The sequence below is a fragment of the Oncorhynchus nerka genome, linkage group LG25 (genome assembly GCF_034236695.1).
Source record: "Oncorhynchus nerka isolate Pitt River linkage group LG25, Oner_Uvic_2.0, whole genome shotgun sequence".
NCBI classification, from domain to species: domain Eukaryota; kingdom Metazoa; phylum Chordata; class Actinopteri; order Salmoniformes; family Salmonidae; genus Oncorhynchus; species Oncorhynchus nerka.
Window position 1 is genome coordinate 16,574,854 of NC_088420.1, and position 14,878 is coordinate 16,589,731.

Consider the following 14,878-nt stretch of genomic DNA (forward strand, 5'->3'; position numbering starts at 1 on the left):
AGAGAGATATTAAGCCTCAGAATCACTACAGTCTCTGTTCACTTATTTACTGTCACAACATCCCTCTCTCCGTCTCCCTCCCTCTTCCCCTCTGCCTTTCAGTATTACTGCTGTAAGAAGAATGAGTCAGAAGGGGACACCAGCTCCGTCATGCAGCCCCACTTTGCCTGCAACGCATGCAGTGCTCCCGGGGTGGACGGGACGGCCGTCACTCCCCTCTCCCTCTCCCCGGAACTCCCTGCCTCCCACGCCACGGGCCCCCCACGTAACTACTGCCCCACCTGTTCGCCCTACGAATCACCCTTCTATATCCGAACCACCGACGAGATGCACAATGGCGGCGAGCGCATCACCTACATGCCCACGCACTATGAGAACCAAGCCCTGGCTCTCGCCCTGCCCTCCCTGCATGGCTCCCTGCTGAGCACCAGCCAGCATCGCAGCAACCCAGCACCAGACTTCTACACCAACACTCGCGCTATAAGTACAGACGTGTGACCCACTTCCGATGTCCTGTTGGCTTATTTGGTTGGAGCGTGGTGTTTTCTACTGCAGGGTTGTGAGCTCAATCCCTGCATAGGCCATGCACTGTACACAGAACATTTGTTCATTATTGCTTTGGATAAAAGAGACTATGTTTTTATGAGGGTAATCTCTGGTAGCCACTGTGTCTCTCTGCTGACAACTAAAGAGAAGAGGATGAAAAAGGAGCATTGAGAGACAACATGAAGCGTTGACCCTTTGACCTGGTCATGCACTTCCTTGTTCTTTCTCCCTACACTGTGTCAGCTAGCTTCCAGCTGGATTTGAGCACACTCAAACAGTATTGTTTTTTAAACAGAGGTAGCTATCATGTTTGTTGCTGTTTAATTAAAAACTAGACTCCTGTAATACAGAGGCAGGGAGCATCCCTTAGTGTTCAATAGACCAAGACCTATACACTGTCTGGCGAGGTAGTGTGTGGGAATCTAATCTTCACTGTTCGAGGGCTATCGATATCGTGGTTTTACCTGGACCTACTCTTGTCATTTCCCTGTATCTGCCAAAAGAGATTCTGAACTACAAATAAAAGCAAATTTCATTTTCAAGTGAAGGTATTCAGAAGAAACATAGCAAAAATAGTGAAGAGACCCTAACTACTTCAGAGCTTTCTCTATGCAAGTTCTATGCACGCAAAACCCGACTTGGTTGGAGAGAAAAGTAGAACGACGCAGCTGTCCAGCTTGTATGTTTTTTTCCCTCCAAATGTTTGTCATATGTAACTGGAACTATTGAAAGACTGTTGTCTATTGTTTTATGTTATTGAAAGAGGTATGTAGCCTACCATGGCTACTTTTGAGACAATGGAATTTGATCACATAATATAATAACTAGAATATTACAGTTTAAAGATAGTTTTCAAGTCAGAACAGGGGCATTTTGTAAGTGGGTGATGCAGTATTGCAGTTAGTGATGATTTGTCTGTCTCTGCACCTGTGTCATTAAGTGGACTACCTTTCTTTGTGTAGAACACTGAAGGTACAGTACAGTTCAAATTGTATTTCTCTTCATTGACAATGATGCAAAAAGTTGGAAATGTATATATTACCAAATGCATTGAAAGCATTTCTATTTGTTTGTCTCTTTGATTAACTGGCTGATGACTTTTTGGATTCGGTCATGATGCATTTTGAATTGGGGTGTGTAAGTCTGGTATGATTTAGATGTAGTTTGTGCCATTTGGTGTCCGCACTCTTCTGATCATCTAATTGTTGATTCTATGAACTATACACATCCATGTATTTACACATTTGAGTGTTTATTTCATCTTATGAAGAACTTGAAATACAATATTTATGTAATTGGTAACTAAATACATAATTATTAACCTTGTTATATGGCACTCATTTTTAACCAATTATTAGACAACATTGCTTTGCCATGTAGGATATTATTTTGCCCTGGTGTCTTTTTATGTTTTAGTGTGAAACAGCAAAAAAATGACAGACATGTATGATAGGGGTGATACTAATTTTACTATAGGTTTCTTAAAGCACCCCCATCAGCTACTTCTGTATAGAGCTGAAAAGCCCTATCATACCTGTGACTACAGCAATGCTCATATGGATACAACGATACCAACATAAACATACATGTGTCTATTAAGTCCTTACACTTTTGATTAGATGTTACAGGTTTTTTTCACCAGTGCAAGTCTTGTACTTGTATTTTTGTCCAACATTAAATAAAGGAATGCATATATTGGAAAAAATGCTGTAAGATGTAGATTGAAGAAGGAAGCTGTTATAAAAGTATTGTCCATGAAAAAGCAGTTGTGTGTTAGGGCGTTGTTTCTAGTGTTTATTTGCTCTTTAAAAAGGGGTGAAAAATGTGTGTCTGTTCAAAAGCTTCTATAAATCTGTCAATTTAAATACGAACCAAAACAAAACATTTCAATTGAGAATATCAACCAAATTACATGCCCCATAAGAATACATTTTCACATTTAATTCCTGTTGGTTTAGGTTATTCATAAAATAACTAACCATTTTTTTAAAATACTATGAAATATTAAAAGAGAAAAAGATATATACATCTCACATTGTTACCTTGTGACAATTAAAGATTTATAACTGCTTGAAATATATTTGTTGTCCATATTGTACACACACCCACACACACACACACACACACACACACACACACACACACACACACACACACACACACACACACACACACACACACACACACCCTGCTCAAAGTAGCTAAAAACAAGCCCATAAGCAACTTCCAATTTAATGGATGTAACAACAATGTATTGCAATTGTCTGAAGCATTTTCCAACTTTCCATTTTCATATTTAACCAAAATTTTTACAATGAATAAATTATATCACACCACCATCCTTTGTCTCCCAGAATCGAATCAAATGAGAGCAATAAAAGCAAGCATTGATTTAAATATACACTGGAGATGACAGATAGGGGGCGTTGATTTAAATATACACTGGAGATGACAGATAGGGGGCGTTGATTTAAATATACACTGGAGATGACAGATGGGGGGCGTTGATTTAAATATACACTGGAGATGACAGATAGGGGGCGTTGATTTAAATATATACTGGAGATGACAGATAGGGGGCGTTGATTTAAATATATACTGGAGATGACAGATAGGGGGCGTTGATTTAAATATACACTGGAGATGACAGATAGGGGGCGTTGTTTCGAAGTCACCGTGCCTCCATCTTGGCACTCCCCCAACGTTATAAAAAAATATTTTGGAAGCTATAGAAAGGAATTTATTAACGTCTACATTTGATATTGCCATGTTTATTCTATTACAGACACCTTAATGCATACTTTAAATATATTATGTGAGCTAAATATACAAATAAAACAAGAAAAAATTGAGATGACTAATGTTACTGTCCCCACTACAGCAAAACAATACTTAAATACATGCAATTTTGTCCTTTAAATATTTAATTGAAATACTGTAGAATTGGCCGACCGGTGGCTACAAAACCTTTCAATGGCCAATAAATAGCATCATCAATCCAATATAAATATAAATACAATATAAATCAATATAAATACATGTTCCCCTCAAAGTTAAAGAATGTCACGTGTTCTAAGGGGATGTCAGGTGTCCTACTTAAATCAGTAATTTACTTGTAATGCATTTTATGTTTCTTCAGAAAAAAAATACATATGTTTGTATCGTATTGTAATTTGAAATGTTATAATACAAATATATATATAAAAAATATGTTTAAAAAAAATTCGTAACAACCTAAGCATTCTATTCAAACAAATAAACCTGATGTAGGAAATAAGCCATGCAATTTCTAGGGGACCAAATTCGACACTCATTGACCTCCATAGAAAATAGACTTGCGCTAACACGCCACCTGCTGGAGGGAGACACATATTTCGTCGAGTTGGACCTCTCTCTTTACCTCTTCCTCTCTGATAGAACCAGGGTGACTGCGCCGTGAACGCGCACGGACCAGTGGGGCTCGCGGAGGAGCCGTGAGTGTGCGCGGCTGCTGCAACTTGACAGTTAACGTTTGCTATTTATCCGGAGGTGTTTACTCTAAACAAGTAAGTTGTTGGCTATTTATCTTCTGAAGACATTCAGCTTCGACAATTGCGTGTGACGAAAAGGACAATTTGATATTATTTCTTACATTTTTAGGTTATTATGCGACTTTGTTCTGACAATTTCTTGCGTGAGCTTGCACCACTTTCTATCTGGTGTGGGTGAACTGTTTTGATTCATAGCTAACAGGTTAGCTAGTGTTAGCCACACTAGCATGGCTATTACAGATGGCCTTTTAGGCACTTCCTGTTGCCCAGTATGTGTGCTGTGACATAGTTATGTTGTGACATTTCTGGTTTTACAGTCTCGTTTATGATAGTTTAACGGTGTTAAATAATTGATGTTCGCCCAAATACATAATTTGGACGTTAACCTCGCTCGCTAGCTACGTTAGCTTACCATTTTGTCACATTCTTCTCTACTATGAAGTACCTTCCAGCTTTTAGAGGCTCGCTAGCTAATTAACGTTATTTTCCTTCCTTTGTAATTGGTAGAGTATGTTACTGTTTTTTTTAACTACCATTGTAATCGAGGTAACTTAACTAGGTAGCTCTATTTTAGATACGTTGAGTAAACTCGGCTACTATAACTAGTTAACTATTAACTACAAATAATACATTTCGTATGTTGTAACAGTATTTAGCTTGTGCATAGTTTATGTAAACACTGTTTGAGGGGATTGTAGAGGTGGGGAAAGAGCAGAACCTGACCAGCACAGAACCATTTGATTGATTGATTAACTTAACTAGCTAGCTAACCAGTAACTTGCTTTTCAGTTACTTCACCTCAGTTGGATCTTATTATCCATTTACGTGACACTGGTGAGGCTTGCAGTTTCCATATCACTGATTCGAGGTCTGATAGTATCGGCTCATAAGTTGGTGGGAAATTGATCCTGGATTGTTAGGGATAGTGTGAAATGAACAAACTGGACACCGAATGTTGACAGTTTATATGCTAAAAAATGTGGATTGTGGCCGCACCCATCTATAATTAGTTAATAGAATTCACTTGCAGGATCCATTTCTATACATTGATGGTATCTGGCTCGATTGTCTAAATGCACTATACCTGCAAAAAAAGGTATGTTTAGGAATGTAATTTTAAGTTGACATTTATGAGAACACAATGTACATCACATCAATGGAGTTGAACAGATGCGACTGTGGGCGGAATGAACCTCTTGACTATTGAGTCGCAGTCAGTTGATAAATGTAAGTTCTTAAACCCTGTCTGTGTACCTATGTTTGTCCTCTAGCTGCGTGCCTTTGTTTGCTGAAATTCATACTTTTAAATAAAACTTTAGTCAAATAAAACCAACAACTGTTTCCTCGTATCGACTGACAGCGACTTGATGTAGTCGGAGGTACGCTCATCCCACAGTACTAACAACCCAAATCCATAGAGATGTACATATCGTGGAGTTGAGAAACCCAGCTTACCTCAGCACCCTGACTCGGGTAGTGCAAACAACCTGGTGAAGTTTTACAATGACGTTTTATCAGAGGAACAGATACGGTAGTGGAGTTGTTTACTGTAGTGAAGTGCAGCTACTGTACTGTTGCTTCGCACTAACACCTTGATCACACCGATAGTAATTGCGCAAAATGGTACGCAGCATCATTTGGATATGTGTGCAACAAAAGTATAACATTCACTTTCTGCTACCATTTCTGTCAAGACGTCTAGGCATACAGTTTTATGCATACTTTAGATAAAGCCAACTTATACACCAAACAGAACGCACTGCAACGCGATGCTGCAAGGCAAACGCAGCGTTCCATTGGAAATTAATGTACTAGAATCTAGTGTACCAAAATGCAATTGCACTCTGTATGATCGAGGCGTAATGGATTCAAAGCGGTTGGGTTTAATGTGGAAGACTCGTTTCGGGTTGAACGCATTCAGTTGTGAAACGGACTAGGTCTCCCTTTTCCTAATAAAGCACCTGATGTTTGCATTTGGGACAGGGCGGCATATTTGACTTTTTACTAGTATTAATGCACAGGCTGGTTTGGGTTTTACATGACCTTCTATTCTTCTACACCAGTATTTCAATGTTTGTTAAATGTGATACGCCACTCCTATGCATGTAACGTCCGTAAAAAAAAAAACATGTTTACTCTGTTTTGCTCTTTGAGTCGTCTCTCTCTCTCTCTTGCGTTCCGCTTCCCTCACCCGCTGTCACTCAAGGAGAGCAGTTGTTGATTGCTCAGTCACAGGCATTTGCCGTTCACTCTGTCTACATGGTCAGATGCAAATAAATGTTTGACAACCTTGTGGAAATGGATGAAAATGCTGAATTTTTTTTGATGTGGAAATTGGATTGAACAGTATAAAACAACCAGAATGGAGAAAGACCCATTGAAATCACTTAGAATGTATGTTGCCACCCTGAGGTCATGCACTACTTATAAAGCTAATTTAGAACTGTTTTATTCAAAAACATAAAATACTGTGAAAAATGTTGTGATATATATTGCCCAGCCCTATTTGCATTTTAAGTCCACATTTGCAGTGTGTGTGTGAGACACACATACACATTGAGATATTGAGACATACAACTCAAGGTTTTGTCTTGAATAACCTAACTTTGGTAAAGGAATACTGTATAATATGTTATGGAGTCATGAGCAGACAGACTGAACATTTTGTGCAAACCAGCTGAACAGACTAATTAGTTGGGGCGTCTCAACATGATGTAACCTCGCCTAAAACTTAAGCAAAATATGGCACCCTAGTATTATGCTGTTTATGAGCGGCACAAAGTTCTAAGGCACTGCATCTCAGTGCAAGAGGTGTCACTACAGACCCTGGTTGGATCCCGGGCTGTATCCCGGGCTGTATCACAACTGGCCATGATCTGGCGGTGCACAAATGGCCCAGTGTCATCCAGGTTAGGGGAGGGTTTGACCAGGTTAGACTGTCATTTATAATTAAATAAGAATTTGTTCTTAACTGACTTGCCTAGTTAAATAAACAAATGAGTACATGGGCTTCTAGCCTAGTTGAAGTAGTGTTCGGTATTCATTGGAAGAACAATATTTTCAGAATTGCTTAGAGAAGAAAGCCAAATGTTTTTTTTACCCTTTCAAATCAAAATCAAATCAAATGTATTTATATAGCCCTTCGTACATCAGCTGATATCTCAAAGTGCTGTACAGAAACCCAGCCTAAAACCCCAAACAGCAAGCAATGCAGGTGTAGAAGCACGGTGGCTAGGAAAAACTCCCTAGAAAGGCCAAAACCTAGGAAGAAACCTAGAGAGGAACCAGGCTATGTGGGGTGGCCAGTCCTCTTCTGGCTGTGCCGGGTGGAGATTATAACAGAACCAATGGCCAAGATGTTTAAATGTTCATAAATGACCAGCATGGTCCAATAATAATAAGGCAGAACAGTTGAAACTGGAGCAGCAGCACGGCCAGGTGGACTGGGGACTGCAAGGGTCATCATGTCAAGTAGTCCTGAGGCATGGTCCTAGGGCTCAGGTCCTCTGAGAGAGAGAAAGAGAGAATTAGAGAGAGCACACTTAAATTCACACAGGACACCGAATAGGACAGGAGAAGTACTCCAGATATAACAAACTAACCCTAGCCCCCCGGCACATAAACTACTGCAGCATAAATACTGGAGGCTGAGACCGGAGGGGTCAGGAGACACTGTGGCCCCATCCGAGGACACCCCCAGACAGGGCCAAACAGGAAGGATATAACCCCACCCACTTTGCCAAAGCACAGCCCCCACACCACTAGAGGGATTTCTTCAACCACCAACTTACCATCCTGAGACCAGGCTGAGTATAGCCCACAAAGATCTCCTCCACGGCACAACCCAAGGGGGGGGCAACCCAGACAGGAAGATCACATCAGTGACTCAACCCACTCAAGTGACGCACCCCTCCCAGGGACGGTATGAAAGAGCCCCAGTAAGCCAGTGACTCAACCCCTGTAATAGGGTTAGAGGCAGAGAATCCCAGTGGAAAGAGGGGAACCGGCCAGGCAGAGACAGCAAGTGCGGTTCATCTTTCATTCTGTGGTTTCTCACCAATGTGTGCTAGATTAGAGCAGTGTTTCCCAACTCCAGTCCTCCAGAACCCCCAACGGTACATGTTGTGGCCTCGGACAAGCACACCTGATTCTATTAGTCAACTAATCATTGAGTTGAATCAGGTGAGTTTGTCCGGCCACAACATGTACTGGAGGACCGGAGTTGGAAACACTGGACTAGAGGATGCGTGCTTAGTCAAAGCCTGTGTCAAGCCATGCATCAGTGACGGGCCTGTGTGTACCCTACCACACTGAGACTTATTTCCCAGAGGCAGGAAATTTGCTGTAACCTAGCAGCTAGCCTATGATGTCATAGCCCCTGGCTGTAGACAGCCATTCGCCCATCAACTGGAAGGAGATGCAAGGCAAGGAAATGTGAAGTTTTTGCCCCACCTAATGATTCAGACTTGCCTTGAGTGACCTCAACAGGTCAGCTCAGTTGTTTTCGATGGACGCGCCAATGTGTGCAGGTTTTACTATTGTGTTTAGCTAGACTATAGTTTATTGTAGTATTAAGTACAGGGTGGACTGTTTATTTTCCTCTGATGAATAGCCTAGTTTGTTGTGCGTGTAATTGGCCTAGGGTGTGATAACTGGTTAAAGGGTCGGGTTTCAGAGTGTTTGTCTTATTTGGGCAATACAAGTTGCCAGTTTCTCCTGTAAGGCAGACGGTAAAAGGTAGCTTATGCACACGCCCAGTTAGGTCAGTTAAATTGCATCAGTATTGTCGTATGTTGTAAGGTCTGTTGACGTGCTCATTGCCATCACCACACCCAGCTTAAATATAGCCCACGCTGTAGGGAGAAATTCTAGATTTGATGTGCAATATTTAGCCCATGGCAGGGGTCCCAAATTACATTCAGCTGTGGGCCGAAATATATTGATCAATGTTTCTTCTGTGATCGAATCAACATTATATCAGCTTCCTTTTCAATGCAACAAACTGTCAATGACCCGCAAGTGAATGCGCGTTTCAGATCAGTTCAGAGCTGCACGTGTGAATTTGTTGATATTCTTTGCTAGTTATTAGTCCAGTTATAGATAAGCATAGGGCAGCAATGGGGATTTACTGCTTCCTACAAGAGCACAAAACATGTAAGCAATATTTTCAAGTTGTCTTTGAAAAGCCAGTCAGGTAAAAAGCTTATGTCTTAATTAAAGGGACAGTGTTGTATTTTGAGACAGGCTTGAATATGTAAATAGGTCAATAGGCAGAGGGGTAGCCTACTAAACCCAGCAAAAAAAAAATGTCCCTTTTTCAGGACTTTGTCTTTCAAAGATCATTTGTAAAAAAAAAAAAAAATAACTTCACAGATCTTCATTGTAAAGGGTTTAAACACTGCTTTCCATTCTTGTTCAATGAACCATAAACAATTAATGAACATGCACCTGTGGAACGGTCGTTAAGACACTAACAACTTACAGACGGTAGGCAATTAACGTCACAGTTATGAAAACTTAGGACACGAAAGAGGCCTTTCTACTGACTCTGAAAGATGCCCAGGGTCCCTGCTCACCTGCGTGAATGTGCCTTGGGAAGGCTGCAAGGAACATGAGGGCTGCGGACGTGGCCAATAAATTGCAAAATTGGTACTGTGTGACGCCTAAGACAGTTCTACAGGGAGACGGGATGGATAGCTGATCGTCCTTGCAGTGGCAGACCACATGTAATAACACCTGCACAGGATCGGTACATCCGAACATCACACCTGCGGGACAGGTACAGGATGGCAATAACAACTGCCCGAGTTACACCAGGAACTCACAATCCCTCCATCAGTGCTCAGACTGTCCGCAATAGGCTGAGAGAGGCTGGACTGAGGGCTTGTAGGCCTATTGTACAGCAGGTCCTCACCAGACATCACCGGCAACAACTTCACCTACGAACACAAATCCACCATTGCTGGACCAGACAGGACTAGCAAAAAGTGCTCTTTACTGACGAGTCACGGTTTTGTCTCATAAGGGGTGATGGTCGGATTCACATTTATTGACGAAGGAATGAGCGTTACACCGAGGCCTGTACTCTGGAGCGGGATCAATTTGGAGGTGGAGGGTCCGTCATGGTCTGGGGCGTTGTGTCCCAGCATCATCGGACTGAGCTTGTTGTCATTGCAGGCAATCTCAACGCTGTGCGTTACAGGGAAGACATCCTCCTCCCTCATGTGGTACCCTTCCCGCAGGCTCATCCTGACATGACCCTCCAGCATGACAATGCCACCTGCTCGTTCTGTGCGTGATTTCCTGCAAGACAGGAATGTCAGTGTTCTACCATGGCCAGCGAAGAACCCGGATCTCAATCCCATTGAGCACGTCTGGGACCTGTTGGATCGGAGGGTGAGGGTGAGGGCTAGGGTCTTTCCCCCCTAGAAATGTCCGGGAAGTTGCAGGTGCCTTGGTAGAAGAGTGGGGTAACATCTCACAGCAAGAACTGGCAAATCTGGTGCAGTCCATGAGGAGGAGATGCACTGCAGTACTTAATGCAGCTGGTTGCCACACCAGATACTGACTGTTACTTTTGATTTTGCCCCCCTTTGTTCAGGGACACATTATTCCATTTCTGTTAGTCACATGTCTGTGGAACTTTTTCAGTTTGGATCAGTTGTTGAATCTTATGTTAATACAAATATTTACACATGTTAAGTTTGCTGAAAAGAAACGCAGTTGAGAAGGATGACGTTTCTTTTTTTGCTGAGTTTGTCTAATAATTTGTAATGTAATATTACATTTTATTTAGTAGAGTGGTTTCTTGCAATTTAAAGTCAACAATTTGTCTAACAGAATGGGACCAAGTAAAAACATATTCATGTCAAGGCCTTCATAATGTAAAAACGTTAAGTCTCATGCAGTGTAGGCCTGCATTGAACACTGCATATGTGACTGATCTCCTTGATTAGTTCTTATGTAGCAAAATGTCAATGTTTTTTTTACATTGAATAAAAGTAGAGACATAGAGCTACTAATTGGTATATCATGAACAGTGGGGAGTTGATAAACTTAACCTCACTTTTGAGAAAAAAAGCCTATGAATATTTTGGTACCTACTGGAGAGCTCTTCTTTGTCTACACCCATTCAGAATCGTTCACACCCTCAAGCTTTAGCTCCACCCATCTTTAAGGGAGGACAGAATGCTCGGATCAAAACAGAAGTCAAGCACCCAAGCTAACAGTTGTCGCAGTGAAATTCTATTAAAATGGACACTTGCATAGTGGAGTCTTTTGCTAAGACTTCTAGCTAGCTAGGTAAATGAACCATAATCCCAACTCATGACGTTACTACCCTGCGTGAATCTGCAGGTAGTTAACCAACCAAGTTCAATGTTAGCTAGCTAACACTAGGGTATAACTAGCCAAGCAAATGAATCTGAGAAACAAATAATAAGATCATACACGTAACATTAGCTTGCGAGCCAGCCAGCTAACGTTAGCTAACAGTACACTTTAACTTGAAATGAAAATGACTTTGTCAAAATTAGAAATGTGTAATATCTGAACATGTAGCTTGCAAGACTATCTTACCTGTATACATCATGCTTGGATGCTTCTCCCTGTCACTGAAACCATGGTTGCACTTAGTTTGAAGATGTAATTCGGAGAGGTATTTTCTCCATCTCCTTGGCTATCATACTCTAATTCCACTGATTTCAAAACTCAGTCCTCCAGAAAGTGGAGAGCAACACTTTTGCAGTTCTACTACGATATATTATACAGGATTACCTACACATACTGACTAGCTCAAGTAAACAAAGGGTGCTATATGGCAGACCAATCCAAACTCATTTCTCGCCATGTCCAGTCCACTCATTATCTCAGCCAATCATGGCTATCGGGAAGGTTGCTGTGTTTCTTCTGTGGCTAAACCTTGTAATTTAACAATTGTATTCGTATTTACAGATGACAGACAATTTTGTTATTAAGGCACATGAAAGTTCACATGATCCAGAAGGCACTTCTGCCAAAAAATGCATTTTGATATTAAACACAGAATACGTTCAAATAGCTCTCGTGTGAAGTAGTGACCCGTGACCATACGCCTAGTTTCCTTAAATGGGTCACGTATCGGCTATTGTAGACTATATCATAGCTTTTGATTTCTATTTCCACGTGAAAATGTTATGGGATTTGCTCCATTGGTTGTGTTGGTAGGCCTACATTATGGACAAATAGCCAAGATTGGCTACTGTCAAACTGTAAGGCTACAGCCTCAGTCTTCACTGTAAGTTGCACCTGAAGTTGCACAAAATGTTCACAATGTTAAAGTTTCCGCTCCCAAGGCTCAAATGTTGCTCAGTGCACCAAAAATTAGAGGGGACATAGTTAGAAATCATTTGTACACTGGAAATTGATTGCAAGAATTCCAAATGGATAGTATTTTTATTTATTTTTACCTGTATTTAACTAGGCAAGTCAGTTCAGAACAAATTCTTATTTTCAATGACGGCCTAGGAACAGCCTGTTCAGGGGCAGAACGACAGATTTGTACCTTGTCAGCTCGGGGGTTTGAACTTGCAACCTTCCGGTTACTAGTCCAACTCTCTAACCACTAGGCTATTCTGATTTATTTAAATCCCTGATTACTGTGGGATACGATCACGTATGCCTCTCTTTATACGTGGCAATACTCGGGAACAGATTTTCTAAGTTTAAATCACTTGAGCTGATTTCCTGGAGACTTTACAGTCTTATGTCGTTTTTTCTTTTTTTAATTAAAGTTGGGGGGCCAAATACAATCAACCCTGGGATGAATTTGGCCCTCGGTCTGCCTATCTGGGAAACCTGGCCTAGGCCTGTAGCATACCAGTAGGCTACATTTTACCCTCTAGATAGCTCATGACTACTGTGCAGTGATGATTGTGTTGGTAAATATGTGTGAAAAAGTTAACCACACACGGACGAACAAGTGGATGAACAGGAAATGTTTAACTAGGCCTATCTTGGAGTGTGTGTTCTGAAGACACCTTTTCTATTCATATACTGTCCATGTCTATACACCCCATCATATAATATTTTTTTATAGTTGTATTAATTTTGTATTGTTAGGTATTACTGCACTTTTGGTGCTAGAAACACAAGCATGTTGCTGCACCTGCGATAACATCTGCAAAATATTTGTACGTGACCAATACAATGATTAGATTTGAAGATGTATGATCTGTAACTGGAGAGCTGGTGAAGACTTTTAATTTGCTCAAAGAGCTTAGAATCAAAGCTAGGTCAGAGCTGTGATTAGGATGATGTAACAAAGAACCCCAGCCCGAAGATCACTCACTCGTATGGTCACCACTCTGATGTTTTAAAGAACACGTTGAAACAAATCACAATAAAAAGACTGCGTGATGTTGGTCAAAGAGATTTATGGAAACGTTTGCGGTAGCCAACTTCCACCTCTTGCCACAATGTCCCCCTTTTCCTTACCACATGGGTACCCAGCAACCCTCTGTAACGATCTCCCTGAATGATTTGCGAAATCTCCCCTGCTAACCCTAATGGTGATGAGCCCCCTTCTCTGACCACAGTCCCACTGACAGGTCCTCAATTAAAAATGGCCACTGTTTTCCATGGTGGTGTTCCTGATGTTTTTTTTTCTGTGAGGAGGGGAGACCCTACTTTTAATCCTCCCGGACCCTAAAGCACCAGACCACAGGATTCCAGCCGCTCCACCCAGACCCCACATGCGTGACCCCAAACCCCAGGAAGATGACACAAACCTCCATTCAAGCCTACCTCACCACCTCTTTGAACTTAACACAACCCCTTAACATGAGTCTTACATTTTACATGGGGTATAATGATGGAGTTGAAACTTGTGAAACTGTCATTCAATGGAGGATGGAGAAACTGTGTTCGTTAGTTTTTGTTTTGAGAAGCACAAATCTTGTGGCTTTCTGGGTCATCAGTGATGCATATCTTGTCTTTGAGTTTGGTCCTACTGTGGGAGAAAATAATGAATTTTTCTCAGACTTCCAGACAGTTTGCTATAGCAGGAAAATAATCCTGCTGCAACAGGAAATGTAAATGATAATTTATGGACATTTTTGTAGGTGTTTATACTTTTTTTATTTTATTCTTTTTTTGTACGGAAAATGACGTTTTGAATTTGATCATACATCTGGTAGCGTCATACCCAGGAAGACTCGAGGTGCTTCAACAAAGTACTAAGTAAAGGGTCCGAATACTTGTAAATGTTACATTTCAGTTTAAAAAAATGTGTTAAAATAGATAAAGGCAAAAAATAATAATTTTATACATTTTAGAATAAGGCTATAACATAACAAAATGCAGAAAAATTCAAGAGGTATGATTACTTTCTGAAATCACTGTACATGGCCCACACAGGGCTTTCACTCCACCACACACATCACCGTGTGTTTGTTTGAGTCTACTTTATTAAGTTTTTAGATAGATGATACAGGTAGTGCATTGGAATACTGAACTTCATGAATGTATTTAAATAATGTGAATTTTAATCATTTTTCTATTGAGAATGAGTTCTAAAATGTGACTAACCACCTGCATTCAGTCTTATGTAGCAACATTTGACATGGTGTTTTTTTAAAACATTTTTATTTTACCTTTATTTAACTAGGCAAGTCAGTTAAGAACAAATTCTTATTTTCTATGACGGTCTAGGAACAGTGGGTTAACTGCCTGTTCAGGGGCAGAACAACAGATTCATACCTTGTCAGCTCAGGGATTTGAACTTCCAACCTTCCGGTTACTAGTCCAACACTAACCACTAGGCT

General features: G+C 40.9%; 2 protein-coding genes across 3 annotated transcripts in view; both read left to right on the forward strand.

Moving 5' to 3' along the window:
* LOC115109082 (protein FAM163A) overlaps positions 1-2,570 on the forward strand; it is a 30,873-nt gene extending 28,303 nt beyond the window's left edge. For both annotated transcript variants that reach the window (XM_029633662.2, XM_065009614.1), the window contains one exon: positions 103-2,570. In XM_029633662.2, coding sequence (XP_029489522.1) covers positions 103-498 — 396 coding nt within the window. In that variant the 3' untranslated portion in view covers positions 499-2,570. The remainder of the gene's footprint in view (positions 1-102) is intronic.
* A 1,400-nt stretch (positions 2,571-3,970) lies between these two features.
* Positions 3,971-14,878, forward strand: part of LOC115109083 (rab GTPase-activating protein 1-like) — a 159,488-nt gene continuing 148,580 nt past the window's right edge. The window contains 1 exon segment of the mRNA XM_029633663.2: positions 3,971-4,091. The gene's annotated coding sequence lies outside the window, so the exon portion shown is untranslated.